The sequence below is a fragment of the Ixodes scapularis genome, unplaced genomic scaffold, assembly GCF_016920785.2.
Source record: "Ixodes scapularis isolate PalLabHiFi unplaced genomic scaffold, ASM1692078v2 PGA_scaffold3__209_contigs__length_174095766, whole genome shotgun sequence".
Classification (NCBI taxonomy): Eukaryota; Metazoa; Arthropoda; class Arachnida; order Ixodida; family Ixodidae; genus Ixodes; species Ixodes scapularis.
This window is the reverse complement of record NW_024609868.1, coordinates 66,921,946-66,943,063: the sequence shown is the minus strand read 5'-3', so window position 1 is coordinate 66,943,063 and position 21,118 is coordinate 66,921,946. Positions and strand designations below refer to the sequence as shown.

At 44.6% G+C, this 21,118-nt stretch overlaps 1 protein-coding gene, 1 long non-coding RNA gene and 1 pseudogene across 2 annotated transcripts; 2 read left to right on the top strand and 1 right to left on the bottom strand.

The window, feature by feature from the left end:
* Positions 1 to 348: 348 nt before the first annotated feature.
* On the top strand, positions 349 to 3,912 carry LOC121837394. The gene is made up of 3 exons (XR_006078153.1): positions 349 to 381; positions 949 to 1,161; positions 3,836 to 3,912. It is a non-coding gene; the product is annotated as an uncharacterized LOC121837394 (long non-coding RNA).
* Positions 3,913 to 4,506: 594 nt separating this feature from the next.
* On the bottom strand, positions 4,507 to 6,799 carry LOC120847724 (putative nuclease HARBI1). The gene is made up of 3 exons (XM_040219591.1): positions 6,302 to 6,799; positions 5,532 to 5,746; positions 4,507 to 4,985 (listed from the first exon to the last, which is right to left on the bottom strand). The coding sequence occupies exons 1-3, from the start codon at positions 6,623 to 6,625 to the stop codon at positions 4,670 to 4,672; spliced, it is 855 nt and encodes a 284-aa protein (XP_040075525.1). The 5' UTR covers positions 6,626 to 6,799; the 3' UTR covers positions 4,507 to 4,669.
* An 11,892-nt stretch (positions 6,800 to 18,691) lies between these two features.
* On the top strand, positions 18,692 to 19,435 carry LOC120847726 (annotated as a pseudogene).
* Positions 19,436 to 21,118: the final 1,683 nt, after the last annotated feature.

The following is a 21,118-nucleotide window of genomic DNA, read 5'->3' as shown; positions in this document are numbered from 1 at the left end:
TTTGTCTACCGTGCAGCCCTGCTTCGTCGCCTCGCCGCCTCGCCGCCTCGCACGACAAATCATGGAGGACCCCAACGGCAACGACTCGGAAATGGCCGATACCGAAGAGCGGGCAGGGGCTCGTTTTATTTATACTGCGGAGGAGAAGGCGCTCCTCCAAGCGCTCGTAACGCAACATGCGCGAGTTCTTGAAAACAAGAAGACAAATAACTACTCGAAGGAGGCTAAACTTAAAGCTTGGGAGAAACTCAGCACCGAGTATAACAGCCAGCCAAACGTCCGCCCACGAAGCGCTAAGCAACTCAAGAAGCGTTGGGGAGAACGAAAAATCCAGATACAAAAAAACCTAGTCCGACGAGACGAGAGACATCCACGCCACGGGTAAGTCGACAATTTGCATATTTGGTAAACCGTTCCCGATGTGTAAAAAGTAAACATCGGAGAGAAGTCCTTTCGACCAGAACAATGCTATGTGCACGACGTCGTGCTCCTTTCCGGGTCTCGTATAAAGCGAATTTTCAAAACGAGTTGTTCAAAGCTGTAGCGTTGCAAAGTTCGCTTCATACGCATGCACCGATTCAGGTTCGATCCAAAGTGGGCCTACTTCTTTGCTTTTTTCTTGACATATTTTTTTGTAGAACATTTGGCGTTATTGACATTTTTTTTTTTTTACAATCGTCACTGAAAACAAATGAGGTCCCCGCATCTTGCCGGAAGCCTAATCTAACAAAGTGCCCAGCATTCAATTGCCCATAAGAAGGTTCCAGGTGGGCCTCCACTGGGTTGTGCTAGATTTTCTCTTCGTTAGGTTCGCTTTAGTCCCCTTAACAATTGTTTTTATCTCGCACGGAGGCGTTTCGAAAATTCAGTGTGCTTTTTGAATTGTTCGTCCCATACATTGTTCACTCTCTCCAATCTGAGCTTCAAATTCTTTGGTTTCTGTCACAGGAGGTGGGCCACGAACAAGCCGGCCGATGAGCCCCTCACTCATTCTTGTGGGAGCGGCGGCAGACCACATGGGGACAGTGGTCACAAATCTCTGCGACAGCGACAGGGCAAGAGACCGGCCAGTGCTGTCGCTGCCTCCGGCTGCAATGTTTGAAGCAATGGTGCGAGGCACTGAAGGCAATGACAATCACGCCTGCTGGAACGACGTGCCAGGTAACTGTGGGCTTTTGGATTGCGACAAATTTGCACCAACATGTCGGGGATGGGTACCGTGAGCCGTAACATGTCTACTTGTATTTGCGACTTGTATCATTTTAACAGCAAATCTGGAACAGAAAAAAAGGCACCGAAGCCTTTTTCTTTTATTGCTCGGCAACGTCTACACTATTGTACATATCTTCGAAGTTCCAAAATTGAAAATGCAAGCAGTGGGTCGTGACATAGTACGGATAGTACTGTGAATTGAAACCAAAACTAGTGGTTAATAGACCTGTTGCAAAGCGTACAGCGCCACGACGGCACAGAATTTTGGGAAGACTCGGTACAGATCACGTGCCTTCTCGTTGCTCTTCCGCGACAGCGAGTGAGTCGTGGCAGCTGCCGCCAGCAGCAGTCGCAGCCATCCGCCATCCCGCCAAACCGTCGTTGGCGGCGTACCGTATCTGTGGCGCTCTTTTACTCCTCCTACTCCGAGTGCAGCAACTAAACGGCGCATAGCGTACAGGAGCGCGACACACCGAGGCTGCGTTCCAAACCTACTCGAATGGATACGAGTTACCCTGGCGGATTATGTCACGCGACATCAAAAATAGAGAAACGCTGGACGCGGGTAGGTTTTCGACAACCACATTTACCCTAGAGTTAGATCGAGTAAGTTTTGGAACACGGGCTTTCCCGCAACACATCGTAGGATAGCGGTGGCGCAGCAGGCGTTTGCGACTTTTATTCAAGCGCATGCCCGCATAAAGCTTTATGCCTGTGGTGCCGGGAACGCCATCCAGATTCGGCGACATTCGGGCATGTGCAGTTTCGTGGCTCCGGGTTTGTTCCTCCGACGTTGCGTCAACCGCATGTGGGGATGGCAACAATCGTAAAGAAACGTACGTCGCTGACGTTCGCGACAAAGCTTGAAATCATCCGCCGCGTTGAAAAAGGAGAAAAAGAAGTCCAGCATTGCCGAAGCGTACAACATACTGCGAAGCACTTTGAGCACGCTGCTGAAGACGAAAAGTGACATCAAACCGAAGGCTGAACAAAGCAAGCACTCCAGCGCACGCCGTGTTCGGACACCGGCCTTCGAAAAGGTGGAAAGATCACTTCACAAGTGGTTTATGGACGCAAGGGCTCGGAACATTCCGGCGTCAGGCCGATGCTTCAACAGAAAGCAAAGGACTTCGCGTTCATCCACCAAGCACAAAACGTCGCCGCAAGTAGCGGGTGGCTGCAACGCTTCAAAGCCTGTTACAACATTGTCGGGAAGACGGTCTCACTTTTACGCCGCTACTGCAGTGCAATCGACGGTAGTGATCTGGCGCTGATGAACTGCTTGGAGACAGTGGAGCCGGCCGTAATAAGGCATGCGGTCAGCTCCATGCAGCAATCTACGCTGCGGCAGTTTTTTTCGTCAGAATAAATAGTTCACGTTAACGCTTCACGTGAATACTATACTTCGTTTCAACTTCCGTCCGAACGCAGCCAAAGCTACGTGTGGCCGGAGCCAATCAATACGCCGGCAATTGGTCACGCGATCTCGCCTGCACTTGGTATCGCTCCGCTGCGCCGCTGGCCGTCCGCGCCGCCCGCGCTCACCGAGTATTTCGTCTGCTACGGGTGTATCAACGAAATCGTCTGCTACAGGTTTAAAAAGTGACCTTTCACGTCCTGAAATTTAGTCGCAGGGGATGTCAGTACGTATGCTGGCCGCTGGCGTCTGTGTCCGAGCTTTCCACCTGTTCGGCATTTCGGCATAGTTTCGAGATGTAAGTAGACATTGCAAGATGCCCGACGACCCGGCCGTTGATGTTTCCTTGTATTGTCTGGATATACCAGGGCTCGAGCCACAGTCCTTTCTACCAGCTTCTTGGCGTACAATGTGATCGGCAGGTAAAGGGGTGCCCTGATTTCGCTGTGTATCAGGGAATTGTAGTGGCCTGGACGCTTTTCTTGTTTACAAAGCATTTGCGGTAGGACGCGGCCGGAGTCTCCTGCAGAATTGAAAAGTAGACATTCATCACGACCTCTCGCGCCTGACGCCCAGACATGCCTTTGCGAAAGGACATTTTGAAGGGACTCGGTGAGGAAAGCAACGAACAAGCAGCGAAGCACATGATTCGGCAATTACAGGAACAAAATCAAAACTGAGCGCTGCAGCCGTGTTGCCAGCGGACGTACGTTTTTTCACCAAACCACATGTATCTACATATATTAATAAGAACTTAAACTTCAGATATTTAATTCCTTTAGTTGCAAATCATTCTCAGCAGTACACATCTGGAATATTGTGCAACGTTTACGCACAAAACAGTTGTTTAAAAGAAATTACTTTTGCGGACTACTTTGCGACGCGTAAAAATGCTCTTCTCGAAGTTGCGAAGCGTCCGTCAGCCTTTGGCTGCGCTCGAACGGAAGCTGAAACGAAGTATAGTAATTTTTTGCCGTTAGCCTTTCACTGATTAAATCGCGCTGTACTTTGACGCTCTTTTTGTGTGTGACTTTGTATATCGAATTTTGATTATATCGAACTATTTCACGGTCCTTGCACTGTTCGATATAATGAGGTTTGACTAATTTGCCAACGCCTAGCTTTGAACATTTCTACGAAAGGCCCATGTGGCTGTTGGGCCTCTTCCCCTAGCACTCACAGTGCCAATGTGTTTTGCACGCCCAGATGCTCCTGATCCGTCCGCCTCACCTCTCCAAGACAGCAGCGTTGGAGCTGCTTGTGTGACTCCGCCGGCAAGGAGCATCACCTGCCCCCGTGCTGAGCTGCCAAGCGGGGCATCCAGAAGAACTGGAAACCGCATCGCAGCACTGGAGCGGATCATGGCTCCCGAAAAGGAAGCCCGTGTAGACATCCTCGAGAGGGAAGATCGGCGGAAGGAGGCGCAACATTTAATGCAAATGCGCATACTCCGCAACAAGCTTTTTGAGCAGCGACGACGCGGACAGGCAGAGTTCCAGCTGCTCCAGCTGGAGAGAGAGATAAAGGTGGAGCAGCTGGCAGCCCTGCGCTGCAAGCTACAAGGGTGTGGAAATCACAATTAAATTTGGATTCTTTCAGTTTAAAAGCATTCCGAGGATTTACTTATTTATTTTATGTGCGCTACATTGTAGTGAAACGATAGAACCTAATGTGTTTTGCATATTCAGAAGTTGAATGAAACAGCACACTACAATTGAAGGGAAGGGTAGGTCTTTCGTTAGCTCTGTGCTGGCCACAAGTCTTTCCCAGAATATGTTAGATTGACCAAATACGCGGAATTGGATTTGAAAATCAATTTATTCCAGCACTTACTACTGAATTTGTGTCCGAGTATTTGCACGAGTCAGCGACGGGTCAAGAACAGAGTACAAGCTGGAGATGAGAAGTAGGATGGAAGCTTTAAGTGGAGAGGAGGTTTCTCCTCTCCACCTCAAGCTTCTGTCTGCTTCCTCCTCTCCAGCTTGTACACTATCCTTGACCTGTCATTGACTATAAACATGTGCTACTGGTTGAATATCCCTATTGGAAACACAGTGCGATGATCTGTGTGCGTTTCAGCGAGCCGTTGATTGTGTCGACAGGGTCTGGAGGTGATGGCAGTACATGAGGACGCAACCGCCTCCGGCGTCGGGGTACTGGTGGAGAGGGTAGAGCAGGTGGGCATGGCTCTTTTCGCAGCAGGGCCAGGTTGTGCAGTGCAGCACAGGCGGTGATGATGAGGGCTGACCGTTCCGCCTTGTACTGTAGCCGCATGTCCAGGCATGGGAAGCGTCGCTTGAACACTCCAAATGCCCGTTCGACCGAGTTCCTTGTTTTTAGGTGAGCTGCTTGGTACCTATATGGTGCAGCATTGGTAATGGAAGCAACGTTGCAAGATAAAGGTCTTCAGGTGTAAAAATCGCCACTGCTGCAACCATCAGTATGGTTCAGTAACCTGTACAGTGCGGCCCATCCATGCTAGCTGCATTTTCGGCATTTTCTATTGCTTACCAGAGGCTACTGCTCTGCATACAGTGGTTTTGGCTGGTGTTTTCTACATTACCGTCTTAATTCAAGTTCTTGGCCCTAGTCCAATTCTAGTGACAAAAAGCAACAATTGACACCGACTAACTGTGACGAGGAAGAACAACAAATGTTCTCGAGGAAAATAAAAATAGAACTAAAATGTTGTATGCTACATACTTTTGAAACAAAAATTTGTCCACAGGAAGTGAATAATGCCAGCTTTTTTTGCCATACAAAGGCTTAAAGGTCATGAATCTAGCTGTGACAAAGATTTGCAGAACATAGTAACCAATAGGAACACTGTGGCTACAACATCACTTCTTGTTAGCTGTTCTGAATTTCATGCCATTATTTCTTCCAACAAATTAGTACATACCTGCCCTTTGGGCTGTTGGCTACACCTGGGCTGGTCAGGTGCGTCAGAAGAAATGACATGCAGGCATAGCCTGCATCTCCGAGCAGCAGGCCAGGGATGCGCCGATTCTCGTACAGGACCCTTGCACGACTGTTATCGAATATCCTGCTGTCATGCACGGAGCCTGGCCATCTAGCAACAAGGTCAAAAAACTGCAGCTGGGGTCCTGTGATGGCCTGTGGATAGGAAGGAGCAGTACAGGGATGAGCAGGTTGCCATGATATGAACACAAGTGCTCAAGCTGATATTTCTACTATGATTAGTATATTTTTGACAAAGTGCATCTGCAAGCTTTGGAAATTAACTAGCATTTGAGTTCTCGCAGTTTTATGTGACGTAAGCTTCAATGTGGCTTAATTCCTAGGTTTTTCACGCAGTATAATAGAAGAGAATTTGAGCACGGGATAAAATCTCCTTAATATTTTGTTCGAAAAGTATAATTCAAGGGGAAAATGCTATAAAACATGACCGTTTGCTATAAAATAACAAAAGCCACCTCGGCACCCGATTAAATGTATGTTTCCAAACACAATACATAATTCTTGGTTTTGAACCCTCTCTAGCTGGCCCACCACCACTCTGCACTGTCACAGAGTGCAGATCTCTCTACAAGTTCTAGTCTATATCAGTCGCAATATCGCCGAGCTTTCACGTGCCACACCGGGTCTTGGCGTGCCGTTGTTTTCAACTTACTTCGCTGCCGCTAACAGCACAGACAGAAGTGAACTTACCTGCACGTTGAGGGAGAAGAACCCCTTCCTGTTCCTGAAGACTTCCCCATTGGGACCGCCAGGTCCCTTTATTTTGACGTGGGTGCAGTCGATGCACCCAGTCACACTGGGGAACTTCCCGATGTTGTAGAAATCCCGCATGACCTCGTCGCAGTCGCCCTCCGGGAAATCCACGAGGCGGGGGAAGAGAGTCTCGGCGAGGACCCGGGAGACGCGCTCGATTACGCGGCACACCGTCGGCTGCGACACGTTCACGAGGTCGCCCGTGACTACTTGAAAAGTCCCGGCGCCATAAAATCTCAGCGCTACGAGGAGCTGGAGCATCGGGGACAGTGGCAGGCCGCGACTGCTCTCGTTTGCTTCCAGCGGCAGGCACTGCAGGAGGCTTACGACTGTCGATTTTGTAAAACGATAGCGCACCAGGAACTCCCAATCGTTGAAATGCTCCAGCGGATTGAGCCGGTCCCGGCAACGTCGTCTCGGCACATCGACGTCCTGGTCGGGGTCTTGGTCGTCATGAAGAACTTCGTCCGTTCTCAACACGAAGTCGACGAAGTCGGCGAACGATGCGTCGGCCGCCATGACACTGAACGCACTCGAGTGACTCGAGTGGCCGTTCAAGGTAGCTCCGGCGCAGACTCGAGATCTCGAGTAAATTTTGGAGCTTCGAGTGGAGATTTTGGAGTCGAGTGGAGTTTCGAGTGGAGATTTGTTTATGAATCGCAAAACCACCCTCAAGTCGAGTTTCGAGTCGAGTTTCGAGTCGAGTAGCGTTTAAGAATACGGCGGTGAGCTCTTACTCCAGTAGAGGTTCTGTCTTGTTTCGTTACAGAAAATAGGTAAACAATTTGTCATTCAGCCTGAATCAGATATGTTCCCTGTCAGGTAACAGCATCTTCGTCAGCATACTTACGTGTTCAGGAGCAACTCTCCCGGTTCATCGAGGTGTTCCAGCTGAATTTCCTATGTCCCCAGTTGCGCGTCTTGGTAATGCGCTGTAGGCAGAATTCTAGTTCTGAATGAGCTGAAGGAGCAGATTTTGGAAGTACAAATCAGTAACAGTGCACCAGGCTTTCTGATAGATGTGACACTCATATTTAGAGGCATGCAAATAAACTAATATTGAAAAAACGTCCCACAGCATGGGAGTGCAAAAATTAAGCGTAATCTCTGCTTACCTGCTGCTGCCTGTGCTTGCAACGGCCTCAAGATGGGGAGAGACATGTTCCAGGCCCTGGCGCAGGCACTTGGCTGCAGGTAGTACAGTAACCTCTATCACAAGATGCACGCTTCTTCTTGCTTGGCTAGCACCCATACTTAGTTAGTTAATGTTCGCAGCTACCATCTACATTAACGCTTCACACCTTCATAAATTGAGGCGGGGGGCGGGAGGGAGGGGGGGGGGGGGAAGGATGTATTCGTCTTTTTGTGTGCACTGGCGAAATTCTTTTACTCTTCCATCTGCGTCGTCATCATTTTTTGTAGAAAATATCAAGAAATAAAAATGGCTCGGCAATTTTGAATCTTGTGCAATGAAGTTTGATAAAGCCTGCTCGACCGAAGCAAAGCTCTGAACGTTCTAACTACACCTAAAAGTAGGACATACGTGCTGAGCAGCAACTCCTCGGGTGTAGGTATACATGCTCCAGTGTGGCCTCGTCCACCAGTGAACAATCTTGTTGGACGCAGCCGAAACGTTGCTCTGGTGCGGTCGTTCTAAAAAACTCAAAAATTAGGGTTTCACATTTATTATAATAACGAAGTAGAATAACTCGATGAACTCACGTTTCTTCGTCCATCTCCACGTCGTCGTCGTAAGCACTCCTGTCTCTAACAAATTCTTGAGGGAAAGCACCTCTTATCGTGGTGTTCACGTCGGATGGCTCCTTCGGTGGTGCACCACTTCCCGTCCACAAGAGTTCTTTTGAGTAATCCCTCCAATTACTTTTTGCTGTCAGCTTCATGCGTCTCCATTGTTCTCTGATACGATCGATGTCGGAAACTTTCGTCGTCGACTCCGTTTTGAAGTTTCAATCAATTACTTTCCAGGCATTTTTTTCTTGTATGTTGACTTCGTGGTCCTTCGACTTGTCCTGGATGACAGCAACGTAAGGTAGAATCGAATCCAAGAGTCTTAACTTTCCCGTCTGGTCCCATTTTTCACCTCGAGGTTTTTTTCGCGTGGAGCCTTGGAGAAACTCATAACGCAAGAAATAAAGCATGACCAAAGTTAAAAACACCTGACCAAATTGCCGCGACGACTAATGTCGGATTGGATTGAACTGGATTCTGTCGGCTAAACTCAACTACCGGATGTCAACTGTGCGCGTCGCGCTGTTGACATCCGTTTTTTTTTCCCGGTAGCGCCCCAGCGTATGCGTGATAAGGCCGCTGACGTCACTTCCGCCGTGTAACTCCTGACTAGATAATCGTCCGCTCGCACAGAGCAAGTCGGCGCTCGTAAATACCACCTTTCGTAATCGCTGTTAGAAAGGTTAGCCTGCCTGCCGATCTCTTGATAAATAACTCACCAATTGAAATGGTTAAAGATCTTAAAACCTTAGGTGTAATCTCCAATGGGCACATGTCCTGAGACTCACATGTCGGAAATAAAGCTTCGAAATGAACTGGCGTCATTGTATTAATATATAGAAGCCACTTCGTTAATATATAGAAGCCACTTCGTTAAGAAGTTTATATATAGATCGTTATTTTGCTCGTACATTATAATAATAATAATGTTTATTTTCCGTCAAAACACAAATGACGGAGGGAGACCGAGGAAAAAAGCTGCATCATGCAGCTTGACGGGCCCTCGGCCCCCCCTCCTTACACATGGCAGCAGTGGCACAAGTAATCCAAAAAGAAAACCAAGAGAAAAGATAACAATTTCAGAGATAAGAACAGGACAATATTACAAAAAAGGTGCGACTATATATAAAAGGCAAACAAAATCAAAGCACATGCAAGCAAAGCATTATACAATTCAGCAAAAATTTAGTTTATGAAACATGACAACTAAGCAATCACATTTGGAAAAGAAAAAAATGCTCGGAGATTTTTTACAGATGTTGTCGGAAGGTCAATGTTGTGAGTAACAAGAAAATTAAGCAGTCGAGGAAGTGCATACTTTAACATTTGTTCACCGTAGTTAGTTTTGCAAATAGGGAGCGTCCAAATTTCCGTGTTTCGAGTAGGATATGTTGCTACTCTTAGCGAGAGAGACGCCAATTCACTAAGGGCATGAAGATTTGTTTGTACTTCGGATTTATAGGTCATGCATAAACGATATTTATATAATCTATTTACAGGCATCAAATTTAAACGTTTAAAGAGAGGTTCGCTAGGGTGATCGTATGACACGTTACAAATACTTCGCAATATTTTCTTTTGTATCACAAGTATTTTGTTTAAATTTGTATTTGTAGTAGTACCCCAGACTAAGAAGGAATAATGAATGTGGGAGAGAAACAATGCATTATAAATAATTAATTTTACATTTGTGGGCAGAATATGGCGATGACGATACATTAAGCCTGCGACTCGTGACAATTTTACCGAAATATAATTTACGTGTTCATCCCAACTCATTCGATCCGTGAATATAACGCCAAGTGTCTTAAAACTAGATACAATCTCTATTTTGGTTCCATTTAAAACAATATCAGTAGTTATATAATCATTCTTACTTTTTGGGCGAAATAAAATTGCTTTTGTTTTGTTATCATTTATTTTTAAAGCATTACATTGACTCCAAGTAGCGAGGTCTTTCAACGTTTGATTTGCCTTTATTGCTAGTTCCTGACAGCAGTTACCGGTAAAAAATAAACTTGTATCATCAGCGTAAATTACGTATTTAACACTTTTATTAATATTGACAATATCGTTAACATATAAATTAAAAAGGAAGGGACCTAATATGCTTCCTTGTGGAACGCCAGATAGAATGGGTTTAATGTCAGATGAATAACCATTTATATGAACGTACTGTTTACGATGTGCAAGATAAGATGTTATGAGAGTTGATGCATGTCCACGAAATCCATACATTTGTAATTTTTTTAGTAGCAGACTGTGATTTAAGTGATCGAATGCTTTGCTGAAATCAATAAAAATACCAAGAGTCATTTTTTTTTCTTCGAAGCTTTTCAAGATGTATTCTTTTTGCTCCAGGAGTGCCAATTCTGTGGAACGGTGTTTGCGAAACCCAAACTGTGATGGAGAGATTAAACCGTGTTTATCTGCGAAATGTACCATACGCGAAAGTAGAATTTTTTCGAGGCCTTTTGAAAACACTGGTAAAATTGAGATTGGCCTATAGTTACCTATATCATTCTTGTCACCTTTTTTATAGAGAACGCTAACTTTCGCAATCTGCATTTTTTTGGGGAAATACCCCATTGTACAAGCACAAATTAAAGATATACGTCAAACAGGGCGATATGAGATCTAAAACGTATTTTATCGGACCTATTTGTAACTCGTCAGCGTCGCAGCTGCTACTATTCTTTAGTGATAAAAATGTTTGTGTCACCTCATTATCAGTTACTGGCTGAAGAAAGATAGAGCTACTACTTCTGTGTTCGATATACGCGCAAGCATTTGTATCGGGATCATCTCTTGATAGGTTTACAAAATAATCATTGAAAGCGTCTGCTAGTGCTTGATCCGTTAGGTCCCTATCATTCAGTATTTTTTGGATATGTTTTATGTTATGTGAACGATTTAGAACATTGGTAAGCTTTTTCCATGTGACGTCTGTCCTCATTGATGATGATATAAAGTAGTTACTAAAGTACCTTGCTCTAGCTGTTTTTAGTTCCTTTGTAAGTCTATTTCGATATGATTTGAAAACTTTAAGGTGTTCAGGCTCCCTTGTTTCCACAAACTTTTTATACAAAACATTTTTTCTATTAATTTTAATAAGAAGCTCTGGTGTTACCCATGGTTTACGATTTCTTTTGGTCAACCTAACAGATTTATAAGGAAAGCACACTTCTCGAGATGGGAGAAGCATTAGCGAGATGGGAGAAGCATTAGCTTCTCCCATCTCGTTTGGGGCACGACCACAATGACCCACCTAAACAAAATGTATCAACTTCATAAATGAATGTTGTGTATAATCCACAACACCCCTTACCACTTCCACACGGAAGAATTGCTTAGAAGGTTAGATACGCTGACGGCACAGAACATAGGCTCATTTGTATATAGCTATAGGCGCATTTCTACGTTCAAAAATCAAACATATAAACGCAATGACGCAATTTCTAAATTATCACACTCGACGAAAAATATCCCAGGGTACAAAACACGAAGGCGGGAATGCTGGCAGGGGACCACTAAAGGGACTACATACGGAAATCAAATGTTGAGGCGCACCTTGCCAAAATTGTTAAATCATCGGTCAAGTAATAAGCTACATATACATAACGCATCATTTAAACAATTATAAAGCTTCTTACAACCATGACAAAGAAAGCGAAAGTTTCCGCGGCGCTGGCCGCACTTAATTTGTATTATGTACTTTAATTTGCCTCGAATTATTGTATACTTTGTATTACATACAATATTCCCACCGCGGCTCTCGGATGTTGGCTGTTGGTGTATATTTTATTGTAGATCACTCGCACTGTGTTTATTATTTTTTACATATTTCTGCAATTTGTATAGGCAGTCAGGATCTTCTCTGTAAGCAACTTTTTTCTGTTTTTTTTTAGTGTGTCTACTTTTAATTTGGGTTGATATTGGTTTTCTAGAAATTTAGGCTTTTCAAAGAATGTCAAACTTTGTGTAACGAAAGAGAAAGTTCAAGTCAGTTTCTCAATGATGTTTAATACTTCTACCGATTGCTCCTGACGCTCCCTTTTGTATTTTCACTAACTCTTTCAATTCCTAACTTTTAGTGTATATTGTTTCATTGTCGCTGTCACTGCCGCTGTAAGGTGGCCGAGGATTATGTCAAGCTGATTTATCAGCTTTTTTCTCCGGCCTCCCCTCATTTTTTGTTGAAACGAAAAATAAACGATTTGATTTGATTTGATTAAAGAGGGATTTTCCAGATTACTAAAGACGTGCAATATATTTAACAGGAAATTTTCGTTTCCTCCTCTGCCACAAAAAAAAATCGTATAAATAGACAAAATGAGGGAGTTTATTCAAACATTTCACGAAGGTGTCTCTAGGCGATGCATTTATCATCCTGAAATGTCATGAATTTCTGTTTCAAGAAAACAATTTAGGCTTAAAAAAGATTCTGTTGTTTTTCCCCCTTTAGATGGAAACGGTAAAAATCCGCCTGGATGATGCTATTATTTTAAGATGCTACCACACACGCTCGGATTTGCTATATGTGCTTTCGGGTGTTCATTTCAATGAAGCTTTCAAGCGTTTGCGCTTTATTTTGTGCCATCCATGAGTAGCTTCAGGCTTTTCCCCGACACGTACAATCAGTAAATTTGAGCATGATATGTCCACCGCCTAAAGACACCTTCGTGAAATGTTTCACTGCAATCACTTCATTTATATATTTATACGAATTTGTTAAGAAACACCATGTATTTTCGACTGTTTTACAGCGTTAAAAAATTAATGTAATTGGTTATAAGTTTATAATGTACGTATGCTCCCCAGACCTCAGGGTAGGACCAATATGCAAAACGTTGCAATTGTCAAGCAAAAAAAAAAAAAAAAAAAAAACGTGCAGATTTGCCGGCTGCAGCACGCGACGCTGGGCGGCAAAATTTGACGCTGGGCGGCAAAATTCTCTCGCCGCCGATGGAATATTCGGCCGCGACAGCAGTGTCGGTCTGGCACCGACTTCTTCGCGGAAAACGTTTTCGCACATAAGCCTATGGGACTTGTTTTCCGGCGTCACATCCTGGCTGAGTCTCCCGAGTTGCCAGAGTTGCCACCGAAGTCGGAGTTCCCAAATTGCGCAAATGGCGCCGGCTCGCTGGTCTGGCTGTGTCGGCAAAAAAAAAACTCACCGACGCTAAAGCATTACCTGGTTATTGGAGTTTTTTTCGTCGACAAGATGAATATGAACAAATACAATTGTGCCCACAATAATGTACATTGGAATAATTTTACTAAGAAGCATAGGCGTGAGCAATTAGTACAAACACTCGCGGTCTTCGGTTGGCTCTTTGTTTCATGACTACGTTGTCGACCCCCCAGCGAGAGGACGTTTGGCATTTTCTCGGCATTGTGGGCCATTAGCTAGTTTATAACGCGTAGAAGGGAATCGTTGAGGGCAAGAGGAAGCCGCGAGAGCAGTTTTTTGTGCACCGCAGGGGCCGGTGTGTTTTTTCGTGCCAGCGATTAAAGCGCGGCAGGACGCAAAAATATGTGAACGGCGCGATCTTTACAGCAGAGTGATTTCGCTCCGCGGCAAAAAGAGTTTTCCGCAAGTGTGAAAAGGATTCAATTGCCACACTGTTTGCACTTCTCTAGGAGATTGCACCTTTCTGTCCAATGTCTATTTCTTTGAGGGCGTGGCTCTTAAGCGCCCGTTCCCAGGATGAGCGGCGTCGCCGTCTTCGTCGCCGTCGGCGTCCGTATCAGCGTCGGCATAACCGCGAGCTGCATTATGGTAAAATTTCCCCGATAAATTTAGCGGCGAAATCGAAGTCACGTGACCTCAACACCAATTCAGTTTCCCCATTAAATTTAGTGGGGAAAATGACCTCACGATTTCGGGTCTCCTCACCCATGAAAATATTCAGCGGCAGGGAGAGAAAACGAGAAAGGGAGGAGGAAGAGGGGGAAGATGAGGAGGAGGGGAAGAATGGGAGAGGAGGAGGGGAGGCTACAGAGGCGGAGGGGCATACCCTCCCCTTTGTACCCTCCTCTCCTTCTCCTCGAAAGTTACGCTCCAGTTTCGCAATACAGAGATTTGCAAACATCTTTCATTTTCTTTTCTTGCTTCATTCCGGAGGCATACATGTCGCGGAGGCTTCAAATGTTGCTATTTACATATATTTCTAACAAAACTTGCTCGAAGAAAGATACGTCGAAGATACCATATAGTCTTTGTTTGTATGTCTCAGATGGCAGATATCTCTTATTTTTCATTGCAGATGCTGTCAAAGAATTGACACGTTTGGCGAACGATTCTTTTCGTAGCTATTTAGTTTTATTTTAAATGCAGAGCGAATATTTGTATTACTTGATGTCTGGAGACGAAGAGTAAGACGGTTATGATAAGGGATTTGCATTCCTCATCTCGAGTTTGCGTAGGCGTACATACACTTCTTTAAACAATTGTAGACATAATAAAAACAGCCTGCACGTGGATTTCACAAAAAAGTATTTCGCTTAAAAAGACAGTGTGTTATGAACTGAACGACCAAATCCTTCCAATCGCGCTTCAAAAAATTTATGAGATTATGTCATTTTTTTTAGAGTAAGGAGCTTTTCTCTTTACAATCGGATTGGCAAAAATATATGTCTAGCCTTTCCCAGTCTATTTCCCCCAGGATCATTCAGCGTCCTTTACAACAACGCAGGTCAACCAACCGTGTACCATATTGTATGCATAAGCGTTTCAACATTATACACAGAATACCATTACTTTTCAAACACCTAATAAAGCAACGGGGTGCAGTAGGATTTGGAAGGCTTCGAACGCTCGCCATCTCCTCACATTTTGTTTTTCAGTTTGAGCAAGAGCGTTTCCCAATCCTCGCTGCTGCGTCGTCAACCTTTGCAAACGCAAGCATCTTTTTTTTTTTAAGCCAATCCGAACTTGATTGCGTTCATATTTCGTTCGTTCAACAGTTGGCAACTGTGTGAAATCCTCTTGCGTGCTCATCCAATTGGCCGTCGGTCTTCCATCACGCGACTCTGCTTCCTTTGTCAGTGCCCACCCGGAGAACGGGTGACCACGTGATCAAAATCTGAGGTTTGATTGGTTAGAGAAGCAAGCATGGGGTGCAGACTCTTCTGTACGCCTAAGCCTAAAATCTGCGTAAAATATATACTCTGAGGGAAATGGGAGAACGACTCGCGCGTGTGTAATAAACAAAGCATTGACAGAATCTGGCTTTATAACTATGGCTCGATGCATCGATCTTCAACTCTCACTTCTGGGGGCAACGTGCACCCTCGATGTCGCTCGACAGATAGCAAATACGGATTGTGTAAGATGCTGCAAACTAGATGCATGGCTCGCATGAAATTTAAATTTAATAAACTGCATGCTCCAAGCAAAGCCCTCTTGCACTTTGTTTGACTGTGTTGTAACGAGGTTGAAGTTTGTTTGATTTATTCGGTGTATGTTCTGTGTATTAGGGAATAAATATGTAGTAGATATACCTGCACTAATAAGGAACATGGCGAATTTGAGTATATATTTAAATTTGATAATTCTGTACCTGTTTATTCCAAAATATGAAAACTAGAATATGAAATACTAAAAATATGAAAATATGAAAACCAGAAAACTAAACTGCAGGAATAAACAAAAGGACGCGTGACTCCCGGGAATCGAACCCTGGCTTTTCGCGTGGGAGGCAAGGCCGATAACCGTTAGGCTTCGGCCGCGCTACCTATTTGGCGCGCGGCAATATATAGAAATAATTTCTTACAAGTCAAGCACCTGGAATCGAAGTCACTTTATACACACGTATGTTGAAGAGACGAAAGAAAATAGCAATTGTCTGGGCACTATTTTGCGAGATTTCCCATGTCAGATATATTTAGAAACATGGAAGCGACATTACCAGTTTTTGTCTGCGTCAGCCCTAGTCTGATCCCACAGAAACGTTTCAACGTTACATGACTCTTGTACTAGTAGAGGGTCGGCCGCAATTAACTTGCAGCATATACCAGCACATTATTATCCTAACTATCCAAAAACGCGCCTGATTGTTTCAAACTGAATTTTAGTTATAAATACACGAGGTACGATAATCTGCCAGTTCTGTGAGTTTCCGTTGATATTGATACAGCTCAATCACGGATTCGCTTCCTAATGACGTATTCTCAATTCCACATCCCGCTCCTATATTTTCTCTTTTCCATCAGAAATAGAAATACTAATTAGGGTTTATCGGACTACGTAGTGAAATACGTTAATTAGGAAAAGTTGGGAAGTGGAATTTAGCGATCGAAAAACCCGGTCCTGTACTGTTTCTCCTTCCTTCTCAGATCTCGATATGATGGTGCTCCTGTCCATTGTTCGCTTAAAAACCTAAAAAAAAAACATGGGCTGCACTTGTTAGATGAATGTATAACTTGCAGCTCAACAAGAAAATCAATTATGATGATCCTAGGAAACGCCGAGGACGTACTTAGTCATTGCTAAAACAATTTTGCACTCTACAGACGAGTATGTATATATATTTGATGCATCAGATGCAACTAGTTTGAGATTATACTTGCTCTAGAAATTACCGTCTTTATTTTATTTATCTTAAAGTTAAAACATAAAAAAATGTGTTTTATGTTTGCAGGTCACAGCTTTGAAAGGTTACTTGCAAAATATAATGTAAAATCTAAAATGAATGAGTGAAGATTGACAAGTGCGGCCGTAGTAACATTGTGAACGAAGAGGGGAGAAGGTGATTATTGAATTTATGTTAGGGAAAGGGAAAGAGAGCTGGCGAAAAGTTGGGCCAGGAGCGGGAATTGAACACGCAACCTTCACCTGTGCGGGGCGACGCCTTAACCAGACTTGTACCGTAGGCATTATAAGTAATCAAATTACTTGTAATCGATTACTTTTTAAAGTAATTTTGTAATCATTTGATTACTTTTATTAGGCAGTAATCACAAGAGTAATGTGATTACTTTTTGAAGTAATAAAATTACTTGTAACCGTTACATTTGTCCACGGGACACCCCCCCCCCCCCCCTCCCCACGGCAAACGACTTTTTTTATGAAATGACAAAAATAAAATTTGCATCTTTTTTCGAACAAAAAACACGAAATATTTTTCCGGAGCTGTAGGAAATCAGGCCAACCCCTTTGTATGTACAGTTTCTGCGGAATGTCCGTTTTTTTTCTTTTTTTTTTTCGAGCTGGGACTGGGAGTGGGAATCCCCAGGCAAGCCCCAGTGCGTGACAAAGGCCATTCAGGGCAAAGTTTGTGGAAGCAGAATGTAGCTTTGTGAGTCCTTCGTTCAAATTAGCCCCCTCACGCACACACACACAGAAAAAAAAAAAAAAAATCTTGCTTAGGGTATCTACTCGCAGCCCGTAGGAGAACCAGAACCGAAGAATGCCTAAAGCGGATGCAAAATATAACAAAGGCAGTTGAAATATTTCCCCATTTCCCCTACGTGGTCTTTCTGACGAGCAATGTTTGGAGTTGAAAAGTGGTCGGGGCGATCTCTTTCGCTAATGGATACTACACATGATCCGTTTCAAATCCTGGAGCTGCTGCTCTTTTGTATAACATGCGAGCTCGTGTGAATAATAAAATGAGCGACGCAAACTTTGAGCGACATGTGAATAATAAAATGAGCGACGCAAACTTTGAGCGACAACCCTTGCTCAAGCTTAACAAGATCTAGAACCCCCTCCGCTTCCCCCCCCCCCCCCCCCCCCCCACACACACACACACTGGCGAACGCCCAAATTATTAAACGTCTTCAAACGGATTCTATGCTTGTGTCCGCATTGTGAAGGTTCAACGACCACGAAGAGGGAGCCAGTTTTTCTTCTTCAGTACTTGTGCAAATGTGAAATATAGGTTGGAAGTAGTTCATTGCTCTGAGCGCTAAAGATGTAAGTCTTCGCACAATAAAGTAATCGGAAAAGTAACGATTACTTATTTACGTAATGTCCAATTACTTTCGCCGTCGAGTAATCAAGTAATCTAATCGAATACTTTTTAGCCAAGAGTAATAGTAATTGTAATCGATTACTTTTTTTTAGTAACGTGTACAAGACTGGCCTTAACCGATTAGACCATCGTCGCCACTCGTTTAGGCGGACTCAATTTTGGGCCAGCTCTCTGTGTACTATTAGTTTCGATATCGCTTAACTGGATAGACGACAGCCGTTGCTGACTTAGGGCCCGCGCTAGTTCCAAATTGCGGCAGTGACCGTGGCGCGTCATCTCATATTATATATATTGTTATTGCTCAAGACTATCTCAGCTACATTTAGCAAGTAACCTTTCAAAGCACTGACCTGAGAAAATAAAACACTTTTTTTAGGTTTTAACTTTTGAATACACAAAAAAAACGGCAATTTCAAGAGCAAGTATGATCTCAAACTAGTTGCATGTGATGCATCAAATATATACTACATACTTACTACATACTCGCCTGTAGAATGCGCCGTGAAAAATTGTTTTAGGAATGACTAACTACGTCCTCGGCGTTTATATATATATATCGAGAGACCTCGAAGGTCCAAGGCTCGCAGACATCGAGTCTACAGCGCTGGCTGTGCGGATGACGTTGAACGAAGGTGTACCGTTGGAGAGCCTCCCACACCAGCTTCGAATTGGCGGAAGAACGGTCCTGGTCGTCGTCCCCGGACGCGCACCGATATGACCGCGCTACCGGCGCAAAGGTTCTATCCGTCGAGTCTGCAGAGCGCCACTGTGCTCAGAGTAGCGGGCCTTCGGGCATGAAATCAAGGACCGCGTCAAGACTTACATACTACGCCTGCGTCACCGGCAGCGACGCGGACACGGCAGAATACGAGCTGGTGATGGACGAGGACGAGGCTGAGATGGCAGCGCCACCGTTGACTTCACTGGCCTAGCAAGCACGGAATGAGGCGGCAGCGCCAGCTTCATACCCGGACCGGTGGCACCGGAGCCTTCGCACAGAGCACCGAATGGAAAGATGGCCACCGAGGGGAGCCACGGCGTTGTGCCCGTTCAAGAAACGGAGACTGTGTGAACGGAGAACGTTTGTTGAACGGAGACTGTGTGACTGTGTGGAGACACACAGTCACCCAACCAGCTGGAGGACACAGTGGCCTCTAAGGACGGGAGCTAGATCAACGCCATGGACGTCGTGACAGGAAGCGCGAAACGGACGCTGGAGGACCCATCTCCAAGCGCGAGGGAGGCTCCGCTGAGACGCCTTGAACGTGAGTGGTGTGGCAAGATAGGACACTTCAAGGCCCAGTCTGCGCCTTTAACGCGTAAGAAAAAGGAGACGCAGTAAGTGTCCTTGGCACGTCACTGCATGACCTCGTAAGTTCTGTGTTCTCCACCGGACGACCAGTTAAAGCCTATGCTTGAAAGATCCCAACGTATGGGTACTATAACTGTGCGGGATCTATGGTCCAGGCGCAGGCAATATCAGCCGATTTACTTTTTGAGATAAAGACCTCGAAATGATTGTTGCAGTGCAGCAATCAAAGATAAAAGTGAAGACCGGACGGGAACATGGTGCAGCCTTTCCGGTCACAATAAACAATGTGTGCGTTAGTCACGCAGTTGGGACCTCCGGAGGGTGTTTGGTGTTCCTTAAAAAGTCTATTGGAACGGTTGAACACGTGATTAGTTGTGACTCGGGTAAGATAGTAATTTGCGATTTTTCTTTCTGTAGTTCTGCCATTCGCGTCTTATGTTTTTATGTTCTAACCAGTTGCCTAGTCATTCTGCTGGGTGATTTTAACTGCGTCTGTGCACCAGATGATAGATCGAACGAAGCACGGTAGAGAGATGCCAGTTCTTAATCCTTGTGCGATATGACACAGCCGTGTGGACTGGAGGACGTTGCTCACTACGCAACAAGGGCACGGTGCTTACAGTTTATGTACTTCCAGAGAGCTGGCCATGAGCGTTTAGACAGGGACTACGTTCCCTCGAACTTATTGCGATGAGAAAAAATTACGCAGTGGTACACGTGCCTGTTAGCGATCACTGCCTCGTTGCTTTTATGCTGTACTGTTCTCGGGAAGCTAACTAAGAGTTCAGTTGGAAATTGTGTAAATTTAATACCAAGCCATTAGATGACAAAACCTTCGTTGATAGTGTTCGAGAAAGCCTCGGCTCTTTGACTCGTGCAGAGGGTGGTATTGGTGCAAAATGGCAGCGTTTTATACAAGAGATAAAAATGAGTACCATCAAAAGATCAAGTTATTTTTTTTTTTAACACAAGGAAATGAAACATATAAGATAGCTAAGGCGGCTGCTACATGAGTTGATGCTCCAAGCATGCCGTTCACCGGGCCTGTTTTCAGGCGACATAATCAGGTTAATAAAACAACTCATTGCTCTCGATACCGAACGCATATAAGGGCTCATTCACACTGGAAGCGGATCCGCGTTCGCAAAACGGTTGCGAACGCGGTTGTATAAGGATTCAGTACAATTTCACGCGCACACGATGACATCAAATGCGCGTGCAATTGCACTGGATCTTTATACAACCGCTTTCTCAACCGCTTCGCGAACGCGGATCCGCTTCCAGTGTGAATGGGGGGTAAGGGAGTCATGGTGCGATCGCGTTTGGGGCGGTTATCGCTTAGCGAGATATTAACGAAACGAGCATTGGGAATGCAAAAGAGGAACGTACATGGAAATGAAATAAGCGAAATCTGTGCCCTCTAGTGACAAAAACCATTGAGCGCGTTTATCAGCTTTTCAGTTATCGCGCGCCGAAGTTTACGGAGTTTGAAGAGTTTTATCTAACATTAATAACGAGGCTAGAGGATGTTGTTAGAGAAAAACTAGAGCATCCAATACTGTTGTGAGAAGTTAAATAAGCGATAGGCTATTTGAAACCCTGAAAAATCGACTGAACCGATGGTCTGAAAACGTAATTTTATAATTTCTTCAAAGAACAAATTGCTCCTTAATTGCTTAGTGTGTTTAGTGAAGCGTACATGGTCTTAAAGCT

Coding starts and splice junctions, on each gene's coding strand:
- LOC120847724 (XM_040219591.1), bottom strand. CDS start 6,625: ATGCTCCAGCTCCTCGTAGCGCTGAGATTTTATGGCGCCGGGACTTTT. Junction 5,747..6,301: donor TCTTCTCCCTCAACGTGCAG/GTAAGTTCACTT, acceptor TCCTATCCACAG/GCCATCACAGGACCCCAGCT. Junction 4,986..5,531: donor GCCAACAGCCCAAAGGGCAG/GTATGTACTAAT, acceptor TGCACCATATAG/GTACCAAGCAGCTCACCTAA.